This window comes from Lacerta agilis, chromosome 2 (genome assembly GCF_009819535.1).
Source record: "Lacerta agilis isolate rLacAgi1 chromosome 2, rLacAgi1.pri, whole genome shotgun sequence".
Lineage (NCBI taxonomy): Eukaryota > Metazoa > Chordata > Lepidosauria > Squamata > Lacertidae > Lacerta > Lacerta agilis.
In genome coordinates this window covers 58,047,402-58,068,428 of record NC_046313.1, presented here as the reverse complement: position 1 = coordinate 58,068,428, position 21,027 = coordinate 58,047,402, and the positions used below count along the sequence as shown (strand labels likewise).

Genomic DNA, 21,027 nt, shown 5'->3' with positions numbered 1-21,027 from the left:
TTGACAGGTTCATATGGAAGGAGATGCTCCCATAGGTATGCTGAGCCTAGGACATTTAGAAGTTTAAAGTCATAACCAATACATTGAATCAGGCTTAATAACAAAGTGAAGAATCACTAACACATGCTCCCTATAGCCCAACACCTGTTAACAAGTGGGCTGCAGAAAATTCTGGACCACCTTCAAGAGCAGGCCTATATTACAGCAACTGAAATTGGAGGTTACTATCTCAAGGAGGTGGTTCAGACAGCTATGAAGATGCACTTCTGGTTCCAGGTACTACTAGAGATTTCAGGAGCAATGCTTGACCTAGGAGTACCTGCAAACCACATACTTGCTCTGTCAAGAAGGTAGAAACTCACCTGAGGCCTGCCCACCAATGATTCATCTGTTCCTTGTCAGGATGCAGTTTGAGCTATGAAGCCCTTCTTGACCTGGGATTGCAAGTCTTAGAGAGTGTCTCTCCCTCTTCTCTCCATTCTTATGAAGATGCACATAAAGGGCCATGATCTTGCTTATGGTGAAACTATAAACGACAAGGAAAATGTTTGCCCTGTAACATTAAGGCAGTTATAGAGGTGAGCATGTGCAGGAGAAATCAGTGAAGTGGAGGCAGGTCCTTCCTCTGCACTCCTTACCTGCATCTGACCTCCCAGACTTTTTTAATCTATTGTTTTCTCTATTCACTAGTATTTGAAATAAATCAACTGGAAGTGTGGTGCAGTGGTGAGGAAGGAGGGATGACTTTGGACATTCCCAGGACAAGTTTGGAAACACATTTGCTAACGCAATATGTAGTTCCACCCTCAAAGACTCAATGGGGCCTTCTTCTATATAGAAGATTGATGCATGTTGGTGTGTGTCTCTTAATGGCCATATGCAATGTCATTTGTGGAAACTTACTTTTAGAAAATACACTATATATTTTTTACTATTTTAATGTGCATATTCTCCTTGTTTGTTATCTTCTTGTTTTGAGGGATTTTGAGGGATTTTAATTGACTTTGTGCTTTGTAAGTCACCTTGTAATACATTTTTCTCCTTCAGTCTTCCTTTTTAATCTCAATAAGCTAGGTCCCAATAATATTCCTTCCCTTATTTTCATTCCTTCTAGAAGCCAGCAGAACTGAAAAGCAGAACCAAACTTTGCAGTGAATGTGCCATTAACGCTAATTGATTTCCTAGTTTTGTTTGTGACAATGTGGAGGGCATTTTTAAAATAAACATAATAAATAAACATCATCATCATCATAGGAACATGATTAATATTCCAAAACAGTACAACAACTAAAAACCCAGCCATCCTTCAAAATTTGCATATCTCTGAATTTGCAATGTAGTTCTCCAACCAAGCAATGTGTACAAAAATGCATATACAAGGGTAAAGTTTGCATAAAGACACACATATATTTGAGAAAATAGCAAACAAAAATACCTTATAGTAGGGGGGAAATGTCCCCACCCCACTTCAGAAATCCATCCTACAGGCAGCTGAAGCCAGATCATACTAGGCAGTGGGAAAGGGATCCTGAAGAAACAACACTTGTGGCAATACCAAAGTCTTTACTGAACAGCATCTGGGAAAGGGAAGACATTCGTGTTTGGCTTTGACAACTAGTTGCCCCAGCAGGACCTTGGGCAGTGATTGAGAGACAGCAGGGTAAGAGGGGCAGTGACCTTCATGACACCAATTCAATTCTAGGAACACCTTCAGCTATTGGGTCTTTGTACCAAGGATTACCAAGGTGAGGTTCTAGGCGGAGGAGTCTTAGCGGTGTGCTCAACTTGCCATGTGTGCTGTGAGGCCAGGCTGTTGTGTACAAAAGTGTCCTTTTGCCCTGTTTCCCTTCACCAGAGTTCCATAGCTCCATGCCACGTGCCCTATTCCCTCCCGTGCTGCTGTGCTGTGAACATATGCTGAGCTGCCCCATATCCTTTGTTCTGTCATGGTGATGTGTCGTCAAGATAGGGTCAGCTGTTTTTAAAAAGGGTTTCCTCCTGTTTAAGTCACTGGGAAGGAAATCCTTTGTGTTAGGTCTAGAGCTAGTGTAAAGTACTAGTAGGCATGATGGTGGAATGAAGGGTTATGGGATATGGTGCATATGTGTGCTGTTCTCCAACACCACCCCATCCCACCCATAGGTCGACCCCATTTCAGCCACCCTGTTGGCATATCTGCCATGGTGGCTGTGTATATGGCATTCTGCTGGCTTAGCAAGGCTTCTGGCAAATCCTCTTGCCCCTCTCAGCCTGGAAAGAAAACCTATAGAGATAGTTTCAGGTAGAAAGTGAAAATGTAACAGTGAAACAGACCTGAGTGTGCATAAGAAAGCAAAAGGCCAAAAAGAGCCCTGGCTTCTTATATGTATGTACTCCTGGCTCAGGCACAGAATCATTTATTTGTGAAGCTTGGCAGTCAATATTCTTGGATGTTCGCACTGCCCTTTCCTCCTAAAGTTTTCCTTGAAAGACACAGTGTTGGCACAAATTTCACAAATGGAAATGTAATTAAAGCTTTTGTCCTTATCCCTACTTTGTTTTCAAACATATTATTTATTACAGGTTTAGCAGGAAAGATTAAAAAAAAAATACCTAACCAGCATAAGACAAAAAAATACAAAGCAAAAGATAAAATGTTAAACAACATAATGAAGTAGCAGTAATTGTAATAAGGTTTAAAAGAAAAGGGGAACAGCATCAGTTAACTGGTTTATTTATTAAACAGATGACTCCGATAACAATAAAAACATGAAGAATAAAAATTATTATACAGAAAGAAATGGTCTCATCCCCACTTATAAGAACTTAACAAAAAAAAAATCTTTTCAGATGGTTTCTCTGGGTTATAAACTACCCTCCAACTCAGGGGCATAACAATGGACAGAACATTGACCAGTCTCGGAGGCAAATCTAGCATAGTGAATGCCTAAGGTATTAACTGTGCTTTGTGAACTCATTTCTGAGAAAACCTGCCCTTTATTTTGCTTGGAATAAATTTGAACCGAAACCTCAAACACTGTAAAAGTTTCACATTCCCATCTGTGCCTGTAATTTTTGCCTGTTTCAGCTCCTACGATTGTTTGCGTGATGATCCATTTGATCACGACTGGCCTTCCCTGCCTCAGCTGCCAGGAATCCACTACTCCATGAACGAGCAGTGCCGCTTTGATTTTGGTCTGGGCTACATGATGTGCACAGCTGTGAGTACTTAACCGAATTTTGCTGTACCTTGTCCAGGGCCTTTTTGCAGCTGTCCCTGAAATGGCTTTAAAGAGCCGTTAAACTAGAGCCTCGGAAGAAGGGTCATGCGTCTGACTGACAGAAAAGAAAGTGCAATAGTAAGCTCTGAGGTGTTGCAGAAAGTCGTGTAAACATCCTGTTTCTGGAAACTGAAAATCCAGAAATTATGATGCTCTAATTTTATTAGGAAGTTTTGAAAACCGAATGAATATGGTAAAGAGGGAGTATCACATTTTCCCCACTTTAGTGCCCCCAAATGGAGTTCCAAACCCTACTTTGTATAGTGGCTTCTGTTCTCATTTATGAAATACAGCCTTACATGCATGCACAGGGATTCCCTGTCGTGAGCTCAGACATAGGGGGAGCCTCTAGGCTTCTTATGGGGTGCAGATGTCAGTCCCTGGCATGACCCATTCAGCATTTCAAAAAAAGGTTTGCCAGGATGGCTTAACTTAGCACTATAGCGTCTGCTTTCGGCTTGGGATTCCAACCCAAAATATACCTCCAAAATATACCTCTTTTTCCCCCACTCCTCAATTGTGTATGTCCTATTAAATGATAAGAAAAGGGCCAGTTGCTCCTGTGTGAGTCTTGTTTTTACCCTCTTTCCTGATACTAGCATCAGGAGGGGATGCACATGGTACATGACATATGCTCTGCTTCCTCTAGACCTTTTTTTTTTTTGCAGCCGAATAATATTTCTGTGGACAGTTTCCCAGCCCAAACAGCAGTCCTAGTTCATCTCGAAATCCAGGCTGCATCAAAAATATTATAGCCGTTGCACCCATGCACCCAGCCGGGGCACTTGGTGGTGCTCAGTCATCAACATTGGCATTTACTCTGTCATCAGTATATCCAAGTGTCTCTTGATCACTTTCCAAAGAGCACCGTGACTTAGCTTTATGTAACATACAATGTGCTGCCAGATCTGGATGGGTCAACTAGTATATACAGCAAAGTATTTAGCATAGCTATTTGGTTGACTGAGTGGGGTGGGGGTGGGGCTGGATGGAGGATATGGAAGTTGCATGCATTCACCTCCCATTGCTTGACTTCCTTTATTGCGCAACCTGCATGCTCGCCAAGGGGTTGGGGGACAGCCTTATAGGGTTCCCTCCATATGTAGGAACTGTACCCACATGAGGCAGGATCCTGCTCATTGTTAGATGCACTGACTATTTAGACATTCATTTAGCTCTCCAACCAGTTCTATCACTGCAGCCTTAAAGCAGGTAACACTTTTTAAATGTTAAAAATGAATCTGCTGTAAAGAAATGAGCCACTCCCCAAGTCATTTTCATCCCCTAGATAGAGGTTTGTGGATACTCAGCTGATGATACAGAAACAGTCTGAGTTGCTTAGCCTTGGGGTATAGAATGTGAAACCGTGGTGATGCAGAGGCAGAACTTCAAACAAGAATATACCCTTCTTGTTGTCATCACTTTCTTGCCTGTTGTTTCTGCCTTATTGCACACATAAGGTCATTTTGAGGAACTGTGTTTACATTTGCAAATTTGCATGGCACAAAACAGATTGCTTTCCTGTGTTGGTTGTATGACCATTGACCAATGCACTCCTTTTATCATGTACACATAACGAACAGAACGTTTGGACCTAGTTAAAACCAGATCAACTCCTCGGTGGTGTAGTCTTTAGGACACCTGGTAAAAATTTACTGCCCACCCCCAATCCCTGACCCTGATGTGTGTGTGTCTCCTACAGTGAGGACTAAAGCAAAACACAAAACAACTTCCAGCTGGTGTGGTCTATTTTTTCTTTCTTTTATGTGTAAGGATTTCTGGAATGAAAACCACAGCTGTGGTGATGTGTATTGTGAACACTATGTTCCCCTGGCTCTGAACGGAAGATCTCTTCCTTCTTGTGCCTGAACACTGATAATCTTCATTCTTTTGCTGCTCTTCTTTGTGGGCAGACTACTGTGGTTGAACTGCAAAATTCACCTACACTGATCTACAGTCCAAGCCTGTACTTAATAGTAGGATCCTCTGTGCTGCATAGTTCCAGTATAGTACTGAGCAAAATCCTATATTGGGGTCATTTTTCATCCAGTTTGTTTTTATGCCCTCTGTTCTGCTTAATGGCCATTATTTTTTGTTTCCTCTCAATTGTTCTTTAAAAGATGTTGTGTTGCTTTGTTGTTGTTGTTGTTGTTGTTGTTGTTGTTGTTGTTGTTGTTGTAAGTAGGCTTGCTATTATTATTGTACACCAGCCTGGAATTGGGTGGACGAAGGGTAATTTAGACATTTCATTCAGTGTTGTTGGAGGAGGATGTTGGGCACCAGGGAGCTGACTTAAATGGAAGGCTGACAGCGCTGATTTAATGATGACTGACAGATTTATGACTTCTGGGGTGGCAGGCGGGATGGTGGGACATAAACAGTGCTCAAACTTTTCTGTACATTCTGGTATGTAGCACTGGAGTGCTTCTGGATCCACTATGGCTTCTAAAAGCTTCTGAAAGCCTACATAGCAGTGTACACCATTCTGTGTCCCCTTCTGGCTGACCAGAATCTAGCAACCTTCATTTCTGCCTTCATATGTTCAAGGCTAGTCTACTGTAATATGCTCCATTTCCCAACACAACCTTTGCTAACTGAGCGTTCTGTGCATGTAAAAATCAAGAGGTTAACTTACGGTCATGCATCCTTTCATTCTAGTTCCGTACCTTTGATCCATGCAAACAGCTATGGTGTAGTCATCCCGATAACCCTTATTTCTGCAAAACAAAGAAAGGACCTCCATTGGATGGAACCATGTGCGCTCCTGGAAAGGTAAGATATTATAAGATAGCACCTTACTGTATGAAGTGAAGGAGTAGGCATAAGAAGAAGGAAAGGAAATGGCAAAACACTATAATCTCTTATGAGAGATTATGTTTGGGATCAAAAACATAGGCCCCCCAGCTGCACTATAAATTTAAGGTAATATCGTATCGCTTTAAGCAGCCATGTCTTCTTCCAAAGAATACTGGGAAGTGTAATGGTTTTTTTTTTTGCTGAGATCCCTATTCCACTAACCGAGTTACATTTCTTAGAATAGTTCACCCATCAGTCCCTCTTCCCAGGGAACTCTGGGAATTGTAGCAACAGGGATCTAATAACTCTAAGCACTCCAGGGGCGTCGCTAGGGGGGTGCGGTGGGGGCGGTACGCCCCTGGGCGACAGGGGCCACAAGCGGCGGGTGGGGGCGACAAGCGGCGGGTGGGGGCGACAAGCGGCGCCCCTCCCGCCACTCCCCAGGCAACGCCGGTCACCCCGGGAGCAGCAGCGCTGCACGGATGGGGTGCTCCCTCGGCCGTGCGCTGTTGCTCCCGGGGCGACCGGAGCGACCGGCGGCGCATGGGGGTGACAAGCGGCAGCCCCTCCCGCCATTCCCAAGCGCTGCCGCTCCCTCCGTCGCCCCAGGAGCAACAGCGCACGGCCGAGGGAGCACCCCGTCGTGCAGCGCTGCTGCTCCCGGGGTGACCGGCAGCGTGGGGAGTGGCAGGAGGGGCCGGCGCTTGTCAGCCCCACGCGCTGCCGCTGGCTCCGTCCCCCCGGGAGCAGCAGCGCACGGTGTGTGCGGTGCTGCTGCTCCTGGGGCAACGGAGCGAACGGCGGCACGTGGGGGGGACAAGAGGCAGCCCCTCCCACCATTCCCACGTGCTGCCGCTCCCTCCGTCACCCTGGGAGCGGCAGCGCACGGCCCGACAACGGAGTGCGCCTGCACGCGCAGGCGCACTCTGTCATCGGATCGCCGCTTCCACAGCCTCCTTTTGAGCCGGAGAGCTTAAAAGCGAGCTCTTCGGCTTAAAAGAGGGCTGCAGAAGCGGCGCCGGCACTCCCGGAAACGCCCTGGGGGCGGAGCGTCATGACGTCACAATGTGATGTCACGACGCCCCGCCCCCGGGGCGTTTCCTTTGCCGCCCCGGGTACCGCGGAGCCTTACTCCGCCACTGAAGCACTCTAAATGAATGACACTTCCCAGGATACTTTGGAGGAAGGCAGCTCTTTGAAGCGGTATTATACTGCTTTAAATGTATAGTGCAGATGGGGTCCCAATAGGAAATGTAATGAAACACAGGTGGGAATCCTAGGAAAGTGTGCTGTTTCACCCAGGTCCTACCAATGGGCTTCCCGTGGGCATCTGGTTGGCCACTGTGAGAACAGGCTGTTGGACAAGATGGGCCTTTGACCCTTCCAGCAGGCTCTTCCTATGTTATTATGTTCTTAAATAACTGGGAGCACTAGAGAGTGATGTAATCCGTTTTAGGGTTAAATTCCGCTCCAAGTTCAAGTCATATCTCAGGTTCACTTCACGTTTATGTCAAGTTCATTGTTAAAAGAAAACTTTAAAGATCCAGATTGGGTATTTTTTTTTTAAAGAAAAACTGTGTAAAACCATTAATCCTTGTTACTCATTAAAAGTAAAGGTAAAGGACCCCAGTCATGAACGAATCTGGGGTTGTGGTGCTCATCTCGCTTTATTGGCCAAGGGAGTCGACGTTTGTCCGCAGACAGGTTTTCCGGGTCATGTGACCAGCATGACTAAGCCGCTTCTGGCAAAACCAGAGCAGCGCACAGAAACGCCATTTACTTTCTTGCCAGAGCAGTACCTATTTATCTACTTGCACTTTTTTGGTGTGTTTTTGAACTGCTAGTTTGGCAGGAGCTGGACCGAGCAACGGGAGCTCACCCCATCGTGGGAATATGAACTGCCTCGCATGCATAATAAAATGCCCATAGACGGGAGCGGAGTTCTTTTTTAAACTCCCATTTTTGCCGAATTAGTAAAATTAAATAATCATCAACCTTGCTGTTGGCTTGGATTTTTTTGGAGAACTAACTGCTGTAGAAGGCTGGCACAGAAGCTTTGCTTTGCAGGGTTGCGATGTCGCCTAACTGACTGGTTTTTCAGCTCCCTCCCCCCCCCCCCCACTGTGCTTTCCAGCATGGAGGCAGAGACCGGAGCTTGCCGATCTGCTGTTGCCAGTCGCAGGACTTCTTTCTCGAGACCCCAGGTTTCTTCCTCTCACGCTTCCCCCAACCCTCTGCGGAGCCAAATCTGATGGCGCTCAGCTGGAGCTGTCAGATCCCTGTCCACCCGCCATCTCGCAACCACCCAGTGTATATGATTTATCCAAAAGTAGTTTACTTTTTTTGTTTTAACCATGTGCATAATTCTGAAGATAAACAGTGAGCCGTGTGTGGAATTTGGGGATCACACACGCACCAGAAGCATATACCAGAATTTTGTGAAGTGTCACAACAAGCTGTGGAAGAGCAATTTTGAAAAAAAATAGTGTAAAAGGAGGGGCCCAGGCCAGATTCCCCATGCTGCTACTAATACAGAGGACTGCATAGGTTTGGACACAATCGTCCTGATGCTGGAGCCAACAGTGAACCTTAGTTCAGGTAGATGGCCCAAGCTGTGATGCATCAGTGCCATGCAAGGGATGGTGGGCATGTTTCCATGCTGCTGTTTCTAGGTTTGAATTGACCCTCCAAAGCAGGCATCCCCAAACTCAGCCCTCCAGATGTTTTGGGACTACAACTCCCATCATCTCTAGCTAATGGAATTGTATTCCCAGAACATCTGGAGGGCTGAGTTTGGGGGTGCCTGCTCCAAAGCCTTTTCGTTCACTTTAGAGTAACTCCTTGTTTATACCTTGTCTGTTTTTCTTTCCACCTGAACACCTATTAATTAATGACTTTAGCATTCTCGCTGTAAAATGAATCTATACATTTAAACAACCACTTTATTGAGCAAATTAACAAGAAGACGGTGCTTCTGAATTCTAAACCAAGGCTTCTACTTTTTGCACCTTAAAACAATTAGCACTTATGCAGTTAGTCTAATAAAAAGCCTGATAGTTTACTACAACTCTTGACAAGAACAAATAAATGGAAGTAATGAGCCTAATAAGAACAAAAATAATAATGCAGTGATGAAAATTACCTCTCCCTGGGGATTTCTTTTTCTGTTGCAGTGTAGCTCAAAATATGTGTGTTAACAACCACTGAATTATGGCTCCTATAAAATAAAATCTGAAGTGCATTGAAGAAAGGGTTATATGCCTAAGCCAAATACCACAGAATGAAACAGACAAAACTATATTTGAATTGCTAGTGTAACAAGATGGTAGATTTGACCTTGCAGGGAGTCTCTGTTTTTCATTTGTATACATATTTTATGATGTTATTAGGCTGCTGCAGAGGAAGCGGGGGGCGGGTGGCATCTTCATCATACCCATTCACATTATCTAAAAGTTGAGTTTGTGTGGGGAATCTTATATTTCAGCTGTTAGATAATTGGAAAGGCGATAACTGTACTGCCTACTGCTAAAAAAGCCATGGGTTGGAAATATAGTGATGAGTGAACTCTTACACCACCCACCTCTCCTTGTGTTTTATTACCTTTGAAATAAATCAAGCTACTTTCCAAAAGATTAGACGAATGCCCAGTCTCATTTTCAAGCCAGTTTTAATGGCCTTCCTTGATTGACCCAACCTTCCGCTATATTCCTAGTTCCTTCTTCCCACAACCTCTAAATTCCATTTCATTCCTACTTGCACCACTTACAAGGCTAGTCTCTGGCTCCAGTGGCAGCCAGCGAGATCATGCTACAGGGAGAAATATGCTGCTACCTGGTGCTAGTAACCCTTGGGGAAACTACATTTCTTACCTTAGTTACATTACCTTAGTTCATGATGGAGGAGATTGCATAGAGAGGGTGTCCCAGCTGAAAAGCGCCCCCCCCCCCGGTTGCTTCAAAAGGAATCTCTATCGATTGCAGCATGACCCATCAGATGATCTTAGTGAGCCAGTGTGGTGTAGTGGTTAAGAGCGGTAGACTCGTTATCTGGGGAACCGGGTTCGCGTCTCTGCTCCTCCACATGCAGCTGCTGGGTGACCTTGGGCTACTCACACTTCTTTGAAGTCTCTCAGCCCCACTCACCTCACAGAGTGTTTGTTGTGGGGGAGGAAGGGAAAGGAGAATGTTAGCCGCTTTGAGACTCCTTCGGGTAGTGAAAAGCGGGATATCAAATCCAAACTCTTCTTCTTCTTCTAGTGACCAGAAACTTCTTTTCTTATTGAAGGCTCCTTGGTCCATAGTGGATATGGATGACCATTTACTTACACATCTGCATCTGGTGGGAAATAAAACGCCCACTATCTCTTCAGTGGCTTCATGCTGACTTTGGTAAATTTCAGGTTGGTAAATGGTCATCTGCATCCACCTGGGGACTGGTGCTCCGAGGAGGAGAGGAGAAAATGAATCCAGCATGTTCTGCTCAGTTTTATATCTGCCTGTTGAACAATTTATATTTTTAATCACCTGTTTATTTAACACAAAAAAGCTTGCTTAGTTATTTATTAAAGAGTACAAAAATAGTATCACTTTTACCACTAATATTTCATTTTCACATATTTACTGGTGGGTTTATGATTTCAGTGTCATGGTGCATCTGCAGCAGCAGAAGTGGGTGCTTTCATCTGCCCCAGCTGCAACAAAACATGTCTCTCCCACGTCAGTCTCTACAGCCACAGCAGGCACTGTAACTCTCCAATAGTTTGACTTCACCCCCAAAGGCACACTCCTCCGTTGTCTCCCAAGACAGATGGATGCCCAAAACAACAAGAGACTTTCAAATATAATAAAACATCATGTAGCAATATTTCATCGCTGTTATGCCTAATGTGTCATTTTGGCAAGATTTTCTTTCCGGCTTCCTAAAAGTGATGATGGGTTCCGTATGTTAACTAGATCACACTCTCTCTCTCTTGTGTAACAGGAAGAAATTGGAATTTCATGGCATTTTGTACCATCAAGAGATCTTTGTTTTCCTATGATTCCATCTCTCTCTGAAATATTTTTAAGTGGAAGCAGGCACAGAAAAGGCTATTGCACTTTGTTAACGTGTGAGACTTGTATGTCCACTATAAATATCTATTATTTTTAATGGTCTGTTCAATATTTCCATTGCACAAGAAGTTATGTAACTCAGCTGGTAAAATGTCCTTGCCAGCATTGAAATAGGCAACAATTTCCCTAGGCCTCTTAAAAATGCACGGCAGGCAGTGCATATGTATGTTTGTGGTAGCTTTCTTAACTAACATGTTTTCAAAAGTGTATTTCTCGTCTAAGTGGTATTAAGCCTTTTTCTAGACAATGCCATTTCAGATTGCAGGTGGGAGCTTACATAATTTAAATACTCTTCCATACAAAATAATGTATGTCGAAAGCTGGCATGTCTGACAGAAGGGTAGGCTAGAACACTTCTTCCTGATCTGTAGTTTTCTATGTAAGGGACCTGCAGGCTGGCATGGTATCACACCTGGGTGTGATATAGCCCACCTCAGTAAGAAATAGTTAGCAAGATCTGAGTTGATTGCTGGCAAATAAGCATTTATAATCTTCTAAGGGGTTCTTCAAACGTTTTAAAAATGAAAGGATCACATTCATCTGATTATGCCAGTCCTTCTTTTCACAACAGTATTAGTTATAAGGTTTCCATTCTTACCTTTCTTGACTATTTTCAGTTTGCACAGAAGTCATTAGATTACTTGATGTTCCTCTTTGCAAGTGAAAACAGATGACTTAACTCCTTAGTGACTTTCACTGTTTTTGTTTTAATTTTAGTTTGCAATCCTATGCAGACTTACTAAGAATAGGAAGTAAATGACAGACAATGATTAAAAAAAGGAGGGTGGTTATTCTTGTTGTTTTTCTGTTGAAGCTACTAGCCACAGTGGCAGTGTTCTGCCACCACTTTTGGAGACAGCAGGCCTCTGAATAGCAGGTACTGGGAGTCTCAAATGGGATGAGTGCTGTTGCACTCCAACTCCACTCGCGGGCTTCTCATAGGTGTCTAGTTGGCTGTTGTGAGAACAGGATGCTGTACTAGATGAGCCTTTGGCCTGAACCAAGGCTCGCCTTACACGCTCTCAGTAGGGTTCAAGGGTAATCAATTAACGAATTAATTAATAGCAGATAGGTTTAGCGCATCATGGCTGCAAGACCCAACTGTTATATACAGGTGAAACTTGAAAAATTAGACTATCGTGGAAAAGTCCATTTATGTAAGCAATTGTTTTCATTAGCTACTGGAGTTTAATATATGAGATAGACTCATGACATGCAAAGCGAGATGTGTCAAGCCTTTGTTTGTTATAATTGTGATGATTATGGCGTACAGCTGATGAAAACCCCAAAGTTGAAATTGTTAATTTGGGGTTCTCATCAGCTGTACGCCATAATCATCACAATGATAACAAATAAAGGCTTGACATATCTCGCTTTGCATGTCATGAGTCTATCTCATATATTAGTTTCACCTTTTAAGTTGAATTACTGAAAGAAATGAACCTCTCCACGATATTCTAATTTTTCGAGTTTCACCTGTATTTCTTAGTTATGTTAATACCAAGTTCCTGCCCCCCCCGCACCCCCCTTTTGGAAATCAAGTTACACACATTTCCACTTTCCTTTAGCTAAAAAGAGAGAGCGTGTTCACGAAGGAAGTAAAGAGCTCTCAACTCTCATTTTGTCGGAATATTTTGCTTGGAATAAAGTCAGGGAAACAAGAGAACAGAATTATAACCAATTAAAGATGTTGCTTCAGAGAGATCCATTTCATCCTATTTTAGTAAGATGCCGTTATCATGATTTCATACCACTATTCCCAGTGCCCATTATTAAAGTGCAAGCCAATCTAAACATGGTTGGTGTGTCAGGAAAATATCCTGGCTTTGCAACAGCTGAGGAATGAAGTGCCAGAAGCGGTTATGATGTTGGTTTTGTTTAGCTAGCTTGCAGAAGTGTTCCCTTATTAGTCTTAACTCTTCCAGGCCACTAATGCTGGTATGGAACAAAAAGATCCCCACCTAACTTTTCAGTGGGGAAATTGTCAAAAATCTAATGCCCTGAATAATTACATATTATAATTTTCTAAGGACAAAGGAGGGTTCTTTGGCCTAGCCTGGACAATGAGATCTGAAGGTGTGTGTGGAGGGGGGGGGGTAGTTTTATGGATAAATCAGGAGAAGAATCAAGTGCCTCATTCCAATGAACTTGGAAATGCAGTTGTGTGGATGATGCATTCTGTGGTCACATTAGCATGATAGGCAGGATGTGTTTACATAGCAGAATGTAAGGAGATGAATGTGCATGCAGTGAAAATTGGATTGTTTGTGGTCCATGTCAGGTTGCTTCTGTTCATGCTTATCCACTGCCTGATGCTGCCCTTTCACATTACAGGGATTACATGGTAGAAGCTACAGAACCATTAAATGATGTGATGTCTCCCCCCCCCCACAAGTGTTAGTGTTGTGTTTTTAAGGAAAAATCAATGGTGTGTTAGAGGAGGAACATTTAATTGATTCTCATTTAAAATTCGACACTAACACTTGTTAGTGCTGAACATTTACTAAGGGTAGAAACAAGTGGACCTTTTAATTCTAATTCACAGTTCTTCCCACAAAATAACAAATTACAGGGCTGACCTTAGTTTCTGTTCTTTTAAGTTCTATCCTATTGAGATGTACAAATGTGTTTTGACAGCTGCGTCAAGCTATAAATCCACTGGCAGTGTCCTTCCTAACCATGATGTTAAGACACATTTGCATCGGCTGAAGTCACTTAGTTTGCCCCTGGAAGCTTATAAAAGCAACCATGCAAGGAAACAGCAAGCTACTGTCCCCCCTTAACAGCAGTTAAAGATCCTAACGTTTACATCCACTGACATGATTGCTCTCAAAAGCACATGAGAACACTTCTCTTGAACCTGTGTGGGAGGGGTTTGAATTGTATTTATGAACACCCTTGATGCCCATTGGGACTGGTATGGTGGAAGACAGAGAGGCCAAGAATAGGCCAACAGAGCCAAGGGCAGGCAGAGCCAAGTAATTCTAGTTTTGTACTTATCCTCTTCCTTGCTCAGTTCTACAAAGGCAGCACTGAGACTGAGGAGGAGGAAGGTGACAGCCACTGCCAGCTCCTGGACTGGTTGTAAGTAAGAAGGCAAGCAAGTGGGTAAGGGTAGACTGTGGTTGGCGTGGCAGTGCCCACTTCTCCTTAATGGACCAGCCTCCACGGAAATGCACTGAATTGACAGCCACATGCCTCAGACTTGGGACCTGGGTTTACCACCATGTCTGTACTCGATAGGGAGCTGTAGCTGAGTGTATGGTATAAGTGTGTTTTCAAACACGCATTTGTCACATTCATATGTTACACTTTTGGGTGTAGATTTAGGTATACACCTAAAGTGGAATATATGAAGAGGAGAAAAAAGTTGCCAGAAATAGCCTGCCTGAAGGGACATGGGAAGCAGCTCCTCCACATACCAGTTCTGGTTGTGATCCTAGGAATCTACATATTATTACAATGGGACCTAAATACAACTAACATTAACTCTGGATCTAACTCAAGGAGCCAGTGAGCAGGATGACTCTGGAGAAGCTGATTGCATTTCCAAGAGCTCTCAAACATGGCGCTGTCATCTCCAGAGTCTTCCCGCCCATTAGTTTCCAAGTCACTTTGGAGATGGAGGAAGGCTGAGCCCTCCTTCCCGCTCTGAAATAAACTCAGGGTTTCTGAGAATAATTAATCTCAGGGACAGAGCACCCTTTAGGGGCATCATCTGTGAAGCCAGTTCCCTCCATTCAGGTGATTGTTTTTGAGGCAAAGGGGGGACTTGGCCTTTGTTCTTTCCCTTTGACGCAGCCATTTTGGGAAGGCATTAGGCTCAGAGAAAATGTATCCGGAACTAAATCCAGGTTCTCCTCCAACAACTGATTCATTGCAGAAGAGAGGACCAGGGCCCTGAGGCAAAGGAATAAAATTATTCTTCCCCACCCCACCCCTCCCCATTCCATTTCTTTGTGGGTTCCCACTAGTCCCTTTGGGGTTTTTTTCATAATAGCTGGGGAATTAAATAAAAAGATACTGCAAAGGAAATTAACCAAGGGAAAAAAATGTTCTCCAAAGTCAATCAGTCCAGTCCAGATGATTTCCCACTGAGAAAGCTGACCTCAGCTTCTCCCAGACAGGAGTCAGATGGATAAATATGTGCTGTGTTAGTCACCACAGAGACAGAGAATCTTGGACTCTCCAAGAGAATTAATTTGCACTGGCTGCCACAGCCTTTTCTGTTGCTACAGCCTTCACTGGCAACCATTCTTTAGCAGATTAACAGATGCAATGGGGTTATCCAGGCCTGTCAGTGCATAAGTATGTTGTGGAGGTACAGAGGTCACATTCACACTACATTTAAAACACTATGAAGTAATGGCTGCCCCCCCAAAAAAGAATTATGGGAGCTGTAGTTTGTTAAGGGCACTAAGAGTTATTGTTGTTGTTGTTTAGTCATGTCCGACTCTTCGTCACCCCATGAACCAGAGCACGCCAGGCACTCCTGTCTTCCACTGCCTCCTGCAGTTTGGTCAAACTCATGTTGGTAGCTTCAAGAACACTGTCCAACCATCTCTTCCTCTATTGTCCCCTTCTCCTTGTGCCCTCCATCTTTCCCAACATCAGGGCCTTTTCCAGGGAGTCTTCTCTTCTCATGAGGTGCCCAAAGTATTGGCGCCTCAGCTTCAGGATCAGTCCTTCCAGTGAGCACTCAGGGCTGATTTCCTTAAGAATGGATAGGTTTGATCTTCTTGCAGTCCATGGGACTCTCAAGAGTCTCCTCCAGCACCATAATTCAAAAGCATCAATTCTTCTGCGATCAGCCTTCTTTATGGTCAAGCTCTCACATCCATACATCACTACTAGGAAAACCATAGCTTTAACTATACGGAGTTATTAGGAGACCCTTAATCCTCTCACAGAGCTACAGTTCCCAGAGTTCCCTGTGAAGAGGGCTTGGTTGTTAAACCACTCTAGAAAATGAAGCTCTGGGAGGGGAATAGACAACTCTCAGCACCCTTAACAAACTACAACTCCCAGAATTCTACCTGTACTACCAGTACTTCTTGCATTTCATTTCCCTCTGCTTAGAACTCTTTCCCTCACACCCACTGCCACAGCCCCTGTCACAACATATAATACTGCAGTCAGCAGTTTCTGTTGCACAATGGAACTGGAGGAGCAGAAGACAGGGAGACCCAACGGTAGGCAGAACCAAAGCCAATGACAGGTAGAGCCAGAACCAGTGACAAGCAGAGCCGCCCCCTGATTGGTTGTAAGTAAGAAGACAGACTGAAGTGGGTGGGGCATTCTCCACTGCCTGCAACTCAATAAAACACTTCACACATATGATGAACTGGACTCAAATCCATGAAAGTTTATGCCATAATAAAATGTCCTAGTCTTTAAGGTGCCACAAGATTTTTCCATTTTTTAAAATAGTTCCTTACTGCAAAAGATCTGCAAAAGAAAAGGATGAACTATGAGACTAGTAGTTTAAATAATAAATAAATAAATAAATAAATAAATAAATAAATAAATAAATAAAGGATTCATTGTGTCTGCTTACCATGTCTCTTATAATGGTCAGCCACTAAGAACCAAATTTGTTTCTATCAGCATATGCCCTCCCCATGGTTCCCCTCCCCCTCCTTATTTCAAATCCTGGGTTACTCCTTTCATCGACTCCCATGACTGGATACTTCTGGAACTGGTTGATCATTGGAATTTCTCTCATTGCCACTGGCAATCTCCGTTCCGGTTCACAAGAAAATCGAGGGAGTAAACAGTATGCATGAAACATTCCTGCAAGATGTTTCTTCATCTTTCAAGTCGCGGGGGTGACCAAAAGAAGTTATCTCATTTCTGGAAATAACGTTGTGTGAATTGGCAATGGATCTTGTGTGAACATCTCCTGGGAGACCAAATATTAGTATTTTTTTTTAAAAAAAAACGATTCCAATGTGAGATACAGCTTTCACTTAATTATATTTTGACCTGGAATATCTTACTGGCACACTGAAGAGCCACTCTGAACACGGTGTGCCTCCTTTATTTTTATTTTTTTATCAATTACTGATCCCCCATGTCACAGACAGTTTTTTCATTGTCACAGTTCTACCAACTCTAGCCTTTCTCTCCCTTTACGGGTTAATATTTGGCAGCATTCTCACTATTTCTCTGTTACACTAGTCACCATTTTATGCTTAAGGGAGATTTTACTTTATAAACCCTTCTCCTTTGTTTTCGTTGGCAGTGGGTGTTTAGCCATATGCTTTGCATACAGTGCCTGCCAAATGCCTAGATCTGAAGGCTGGTTAAGCTGAATAACATTCGTTGTGGAGTTCATTACTAGGAAGAGCAAGTGAATGATTGCACTTGTTGCTCTGGCCATCTGTCTGTCGTGTGCATGCCCAGCTCCCCATGCTGACAGGAACCATTAAGGCCCATGAACTGGAATTGTTTGTTTGTTTGTTTTATTGGTAAATGCAATACTCACAAACACAAAACAAAACACAAAATGAACTTATTATACATACAACTCCTTAACTCCTACAAAAGAAAACAATTAAACATACATTAACCAAAATAAGTATTAACTTAAATTACAAAAGAAACTAAACATAAAACATAAATCATGACTTCCCTCCACCCATGTGTGACCTCCTTTATTTCTTTTCTTCTTTTCGCTGTGTTATCAATATTATTTTTAACTGTCTCATTTGATACCCATTTCTTCGTAGTCTTTTACTCTATAAATTTCATTCATTACATATTGATATATTTATACCAGAACAATGTTTTTTTCATGTATTCCTTCACGCAAGTCCACTCCTCTATCAATTTGTGAACTGGAATTGTAGATCAGCATAAGGCAACAGTATTGCATTGAAAATATTTCCCATTCTGGGGTGGGGTTTCTGGCTTAGAGTTTATAGCTTCCTATAATTGGAAACACAACCATCTAAAACTGTGGCCCTCTCTAGCCTTTTGCTGGGCCGTTGCATGCTCCCACTTGCAATATTTATTGATAAGTTCTTTCAAGTAAGAACTTTGAAGTAAATTAAACACTGTGTAAAATAACGTCCCTGTTTCATTTGTTTTGCATGCAAATTAAGTGGGCAGACATTTCCTAGGCTTTTGCAAAGTTTAAGGCTTGGTAGCTGCATAGCTCAGTTGGTTAGAGTGTGGTGCTATCCATGCCAAGGTTGCAGGTTCAACCCCCCGAAAGGGACAGCTGCATATTCCTGCATTGCAGGGGTTTGGTCCAGATGATTCCCATAACTTGCATTGATATCCAGTGGGTGCCAGTCTGTGGGACCAGGAGGCAAACTAGGGCAAGGTATAAGAATGTGAGAATGATCATGCTCACCCACCACTTTCTGTCCTGACCAACAGGTGTTGCAAAATAGGAGCCTTTTAAAAAGTCTCTCCCCCCCCCCCCGTGTATTCCTCTTCATAGGATGAAATAGTAGGCATTGAGTAGACATTGTTTATAGATAACATTAGGATGAAGGATTTTTTGTGCTCCATTTTTATTTTGAAGGACTATTTTTAGATCAAACTTGCATTGAATTAAAAAAAAAATACCTACCACAGCTTGTTTACTAATACTCATCAGAGGTGTCATAATAATTATTACCTATAATGTCCTGTGAATGCCCAAAGGGCTATGAAATAAGAAATACTAAAGGTTCCACTGCAGGTTCATGTAAACTGAAAAAAAACTTTTCTCTCTTCTTGTTGTGTACAATCTTTTTCTCACCACTGCAGTTATATTGTTCAGAAGAAATCATAGCCAAGCAACTTTGGAAGAAAAAGCCTAAATTTTACTTCTTGAAACATTGGCACCCCTCCTTGAATTAAATTAAAATCCAAATGAATTTTGGTAATATTATTGCTTCAGTTGGAACATAACAAGAGCCCTGCTGGGTCAGCCCAATGGCCCATTGAAGCCAAGATCTTGTTCTCACAGTGGCCAGTCAGGTGCCTATTGGAACTCAGTGAGGGGGGGCCTGGGGGCAACGGCACTGACAGTGGGAGTAGAAGAAGCTGACATAACATTGGTGTAAAGGATTCATCGGAAATCTAGTATCTGGTATTGCTTTTCATCACCTCAAATATAATGGGGCAGATTGATACTGTTCCACCAATCTAGCCCATTGTGTGGATTGTAAGATGAACTCACCTGCCCCCCTTTCTGGCATATCTGCCCCTCCTGCAGTGTCCCCACACAGGGGAAGCAACATGGCCAGGCATGTATGCCCAAACTTGCACCTAGGCTGTATTGAAACTTGCAATCTCTCTGTGGATGTGAGAGGACATCAAAGGAAGGACAGATAGGTCATGTATTGGGGGAAAGCAGGTGTGTTCTCCATTCCATGGGCCAGTTTGGGCAAGAAGAATAATCCAATCTGTCCCAATATTTTCAGTTGAAACTGTTTACATGTATAGCTGAGTGGTGTTTTTGCCCAGTGAGTTACATGCATGTGTGAGAAGCCTATCGTTTCTTCTAGGCAGGTAGAGAATCATCTATTCTAAAGCTGTGAATGAGGATATTGCATCATTTTCCAGTGTTTGCAATAGTATGTAGACTGAGGAGCTTTCAGCTGTGTCCAAAAACTAAGACAACTTTGCTGTGCGATGTGATTCATTGTGAAATATGCATCCACGTATGCTTTTCCTCTTTTTAGCATTGTTTTAAAGGTCACTGTATCTGGTTAACTCCAGATATCTTGAAGCAAGATGGAAACTGGGGGGCATGGAGTAAATTTGGTTCCTGTTCTCGCACCTGTGGAACGGGAGTGAAATTCAGAACACGGCAATGTGACAACCCACAGTAAGTTGGACCTAAGCAAGCTGAAGACCAGGAGCAGGTGGCATGGGGTGGGGATGGCTTCCCATGTCGTCGCTCTCCCAACAGCAACGCCTGTGGCCCTTATCAGAATGGACAGAGGTGAGGTGTGGGCTGTGCAGCCACACTGGGGAGTCAAGCGCAGTAAGTGGCAGTAATAATTGTGTTGCTGGGACCACGGCGGTTGCAGAACTGCCCTACCATGCCTGGCACCTCTGCCAAAGACTAATAAACATTTTGTGAGAGACACTGTTAAATTACTATCAGAAATGCACAGAAATAATTGCTTGAGGCTATGTTTCATCCTCAGGTGGGTGAAATAATGCAGACCATTGACTGTATACTGGATTATGAATTTACCATGGCTCTCATGCAGGGTTCTCCTGCTATACACACAGCCATAGCTTGCCTTTTTTGGCTGTTGCTCAAAGAGGCAGTCTGTACCCACGCGTAAAATAGCTGGAATAGGATTACAAATTGTCAGGGACTGGGCAGAGGAGGAATGGTGGAGACCTGCCTGACCCTTCCAGAGAAGACGACAGTTCAGAATTACAACGGGTTTGAGGGAGGTCTCAGCTCAGAGGCAGATGAGGGGGAAAGCTGGGGAATAATGGGAGAGGAGGAGGAGGAGGAGGAGGAGGAGGAGGAGGAGGAAGAAGAAGAAGAAGAAGAAGAAGAGAAGAAGAAGAAGAAGAAAGAAGAAGAAGAAGAAGGGGAGCAACAGCTGACGGACTCGGTGTCTTTAGAAAGCATTCCAGACCCCCCCTCCCAGAACATGGTAGGCCTTGAAAGTAGGAGAACAAAGAGCTCAAAAGCAGAGGGCATTTTTTCAGCACCCATAATGGTGACTCATAAGGAAGCGGGCGAGACAACGGGGGTGGAGATTCACTTGGGGTAACGCCATTATTCTGAGAGGCTGCATTCCCAAGGCTCTCTATGTGAATATTGAATAAAAGCAGATGGTAAGTCTTTTCCTCGTCTTGTCGTTCCTGGCAACCTACCTTGGGGGTTGATTCCT

The 21,027-nt window shown here is 43.5% G+C and overlaps 1 protein-coding gene across 1 annotated transcript in view; it reads left to right on the top strand.

The window, feature by feature from the left end:
* ADAMTS2 (ADAM metallopeptidase with thrombospondin type 1 motif 2) overlaps window positions 1-21,027 on the top strand; it is a 218,852-nt gene that overhangs the window by 175,207 nt on the left and 22,618 nt on the right. Inside the window, 3 exon segments of the mRNA XM_033140238.1 lie at window positions 3,068-3,200; window positions 5,919-6,032; window positions 19,849-19,994. Coding sequence (XP_032996129.1) covers window positions 3,068-3,200; window positions 5,919-6,032; window positions 19,849-19,994 — 393 coding nt within the window.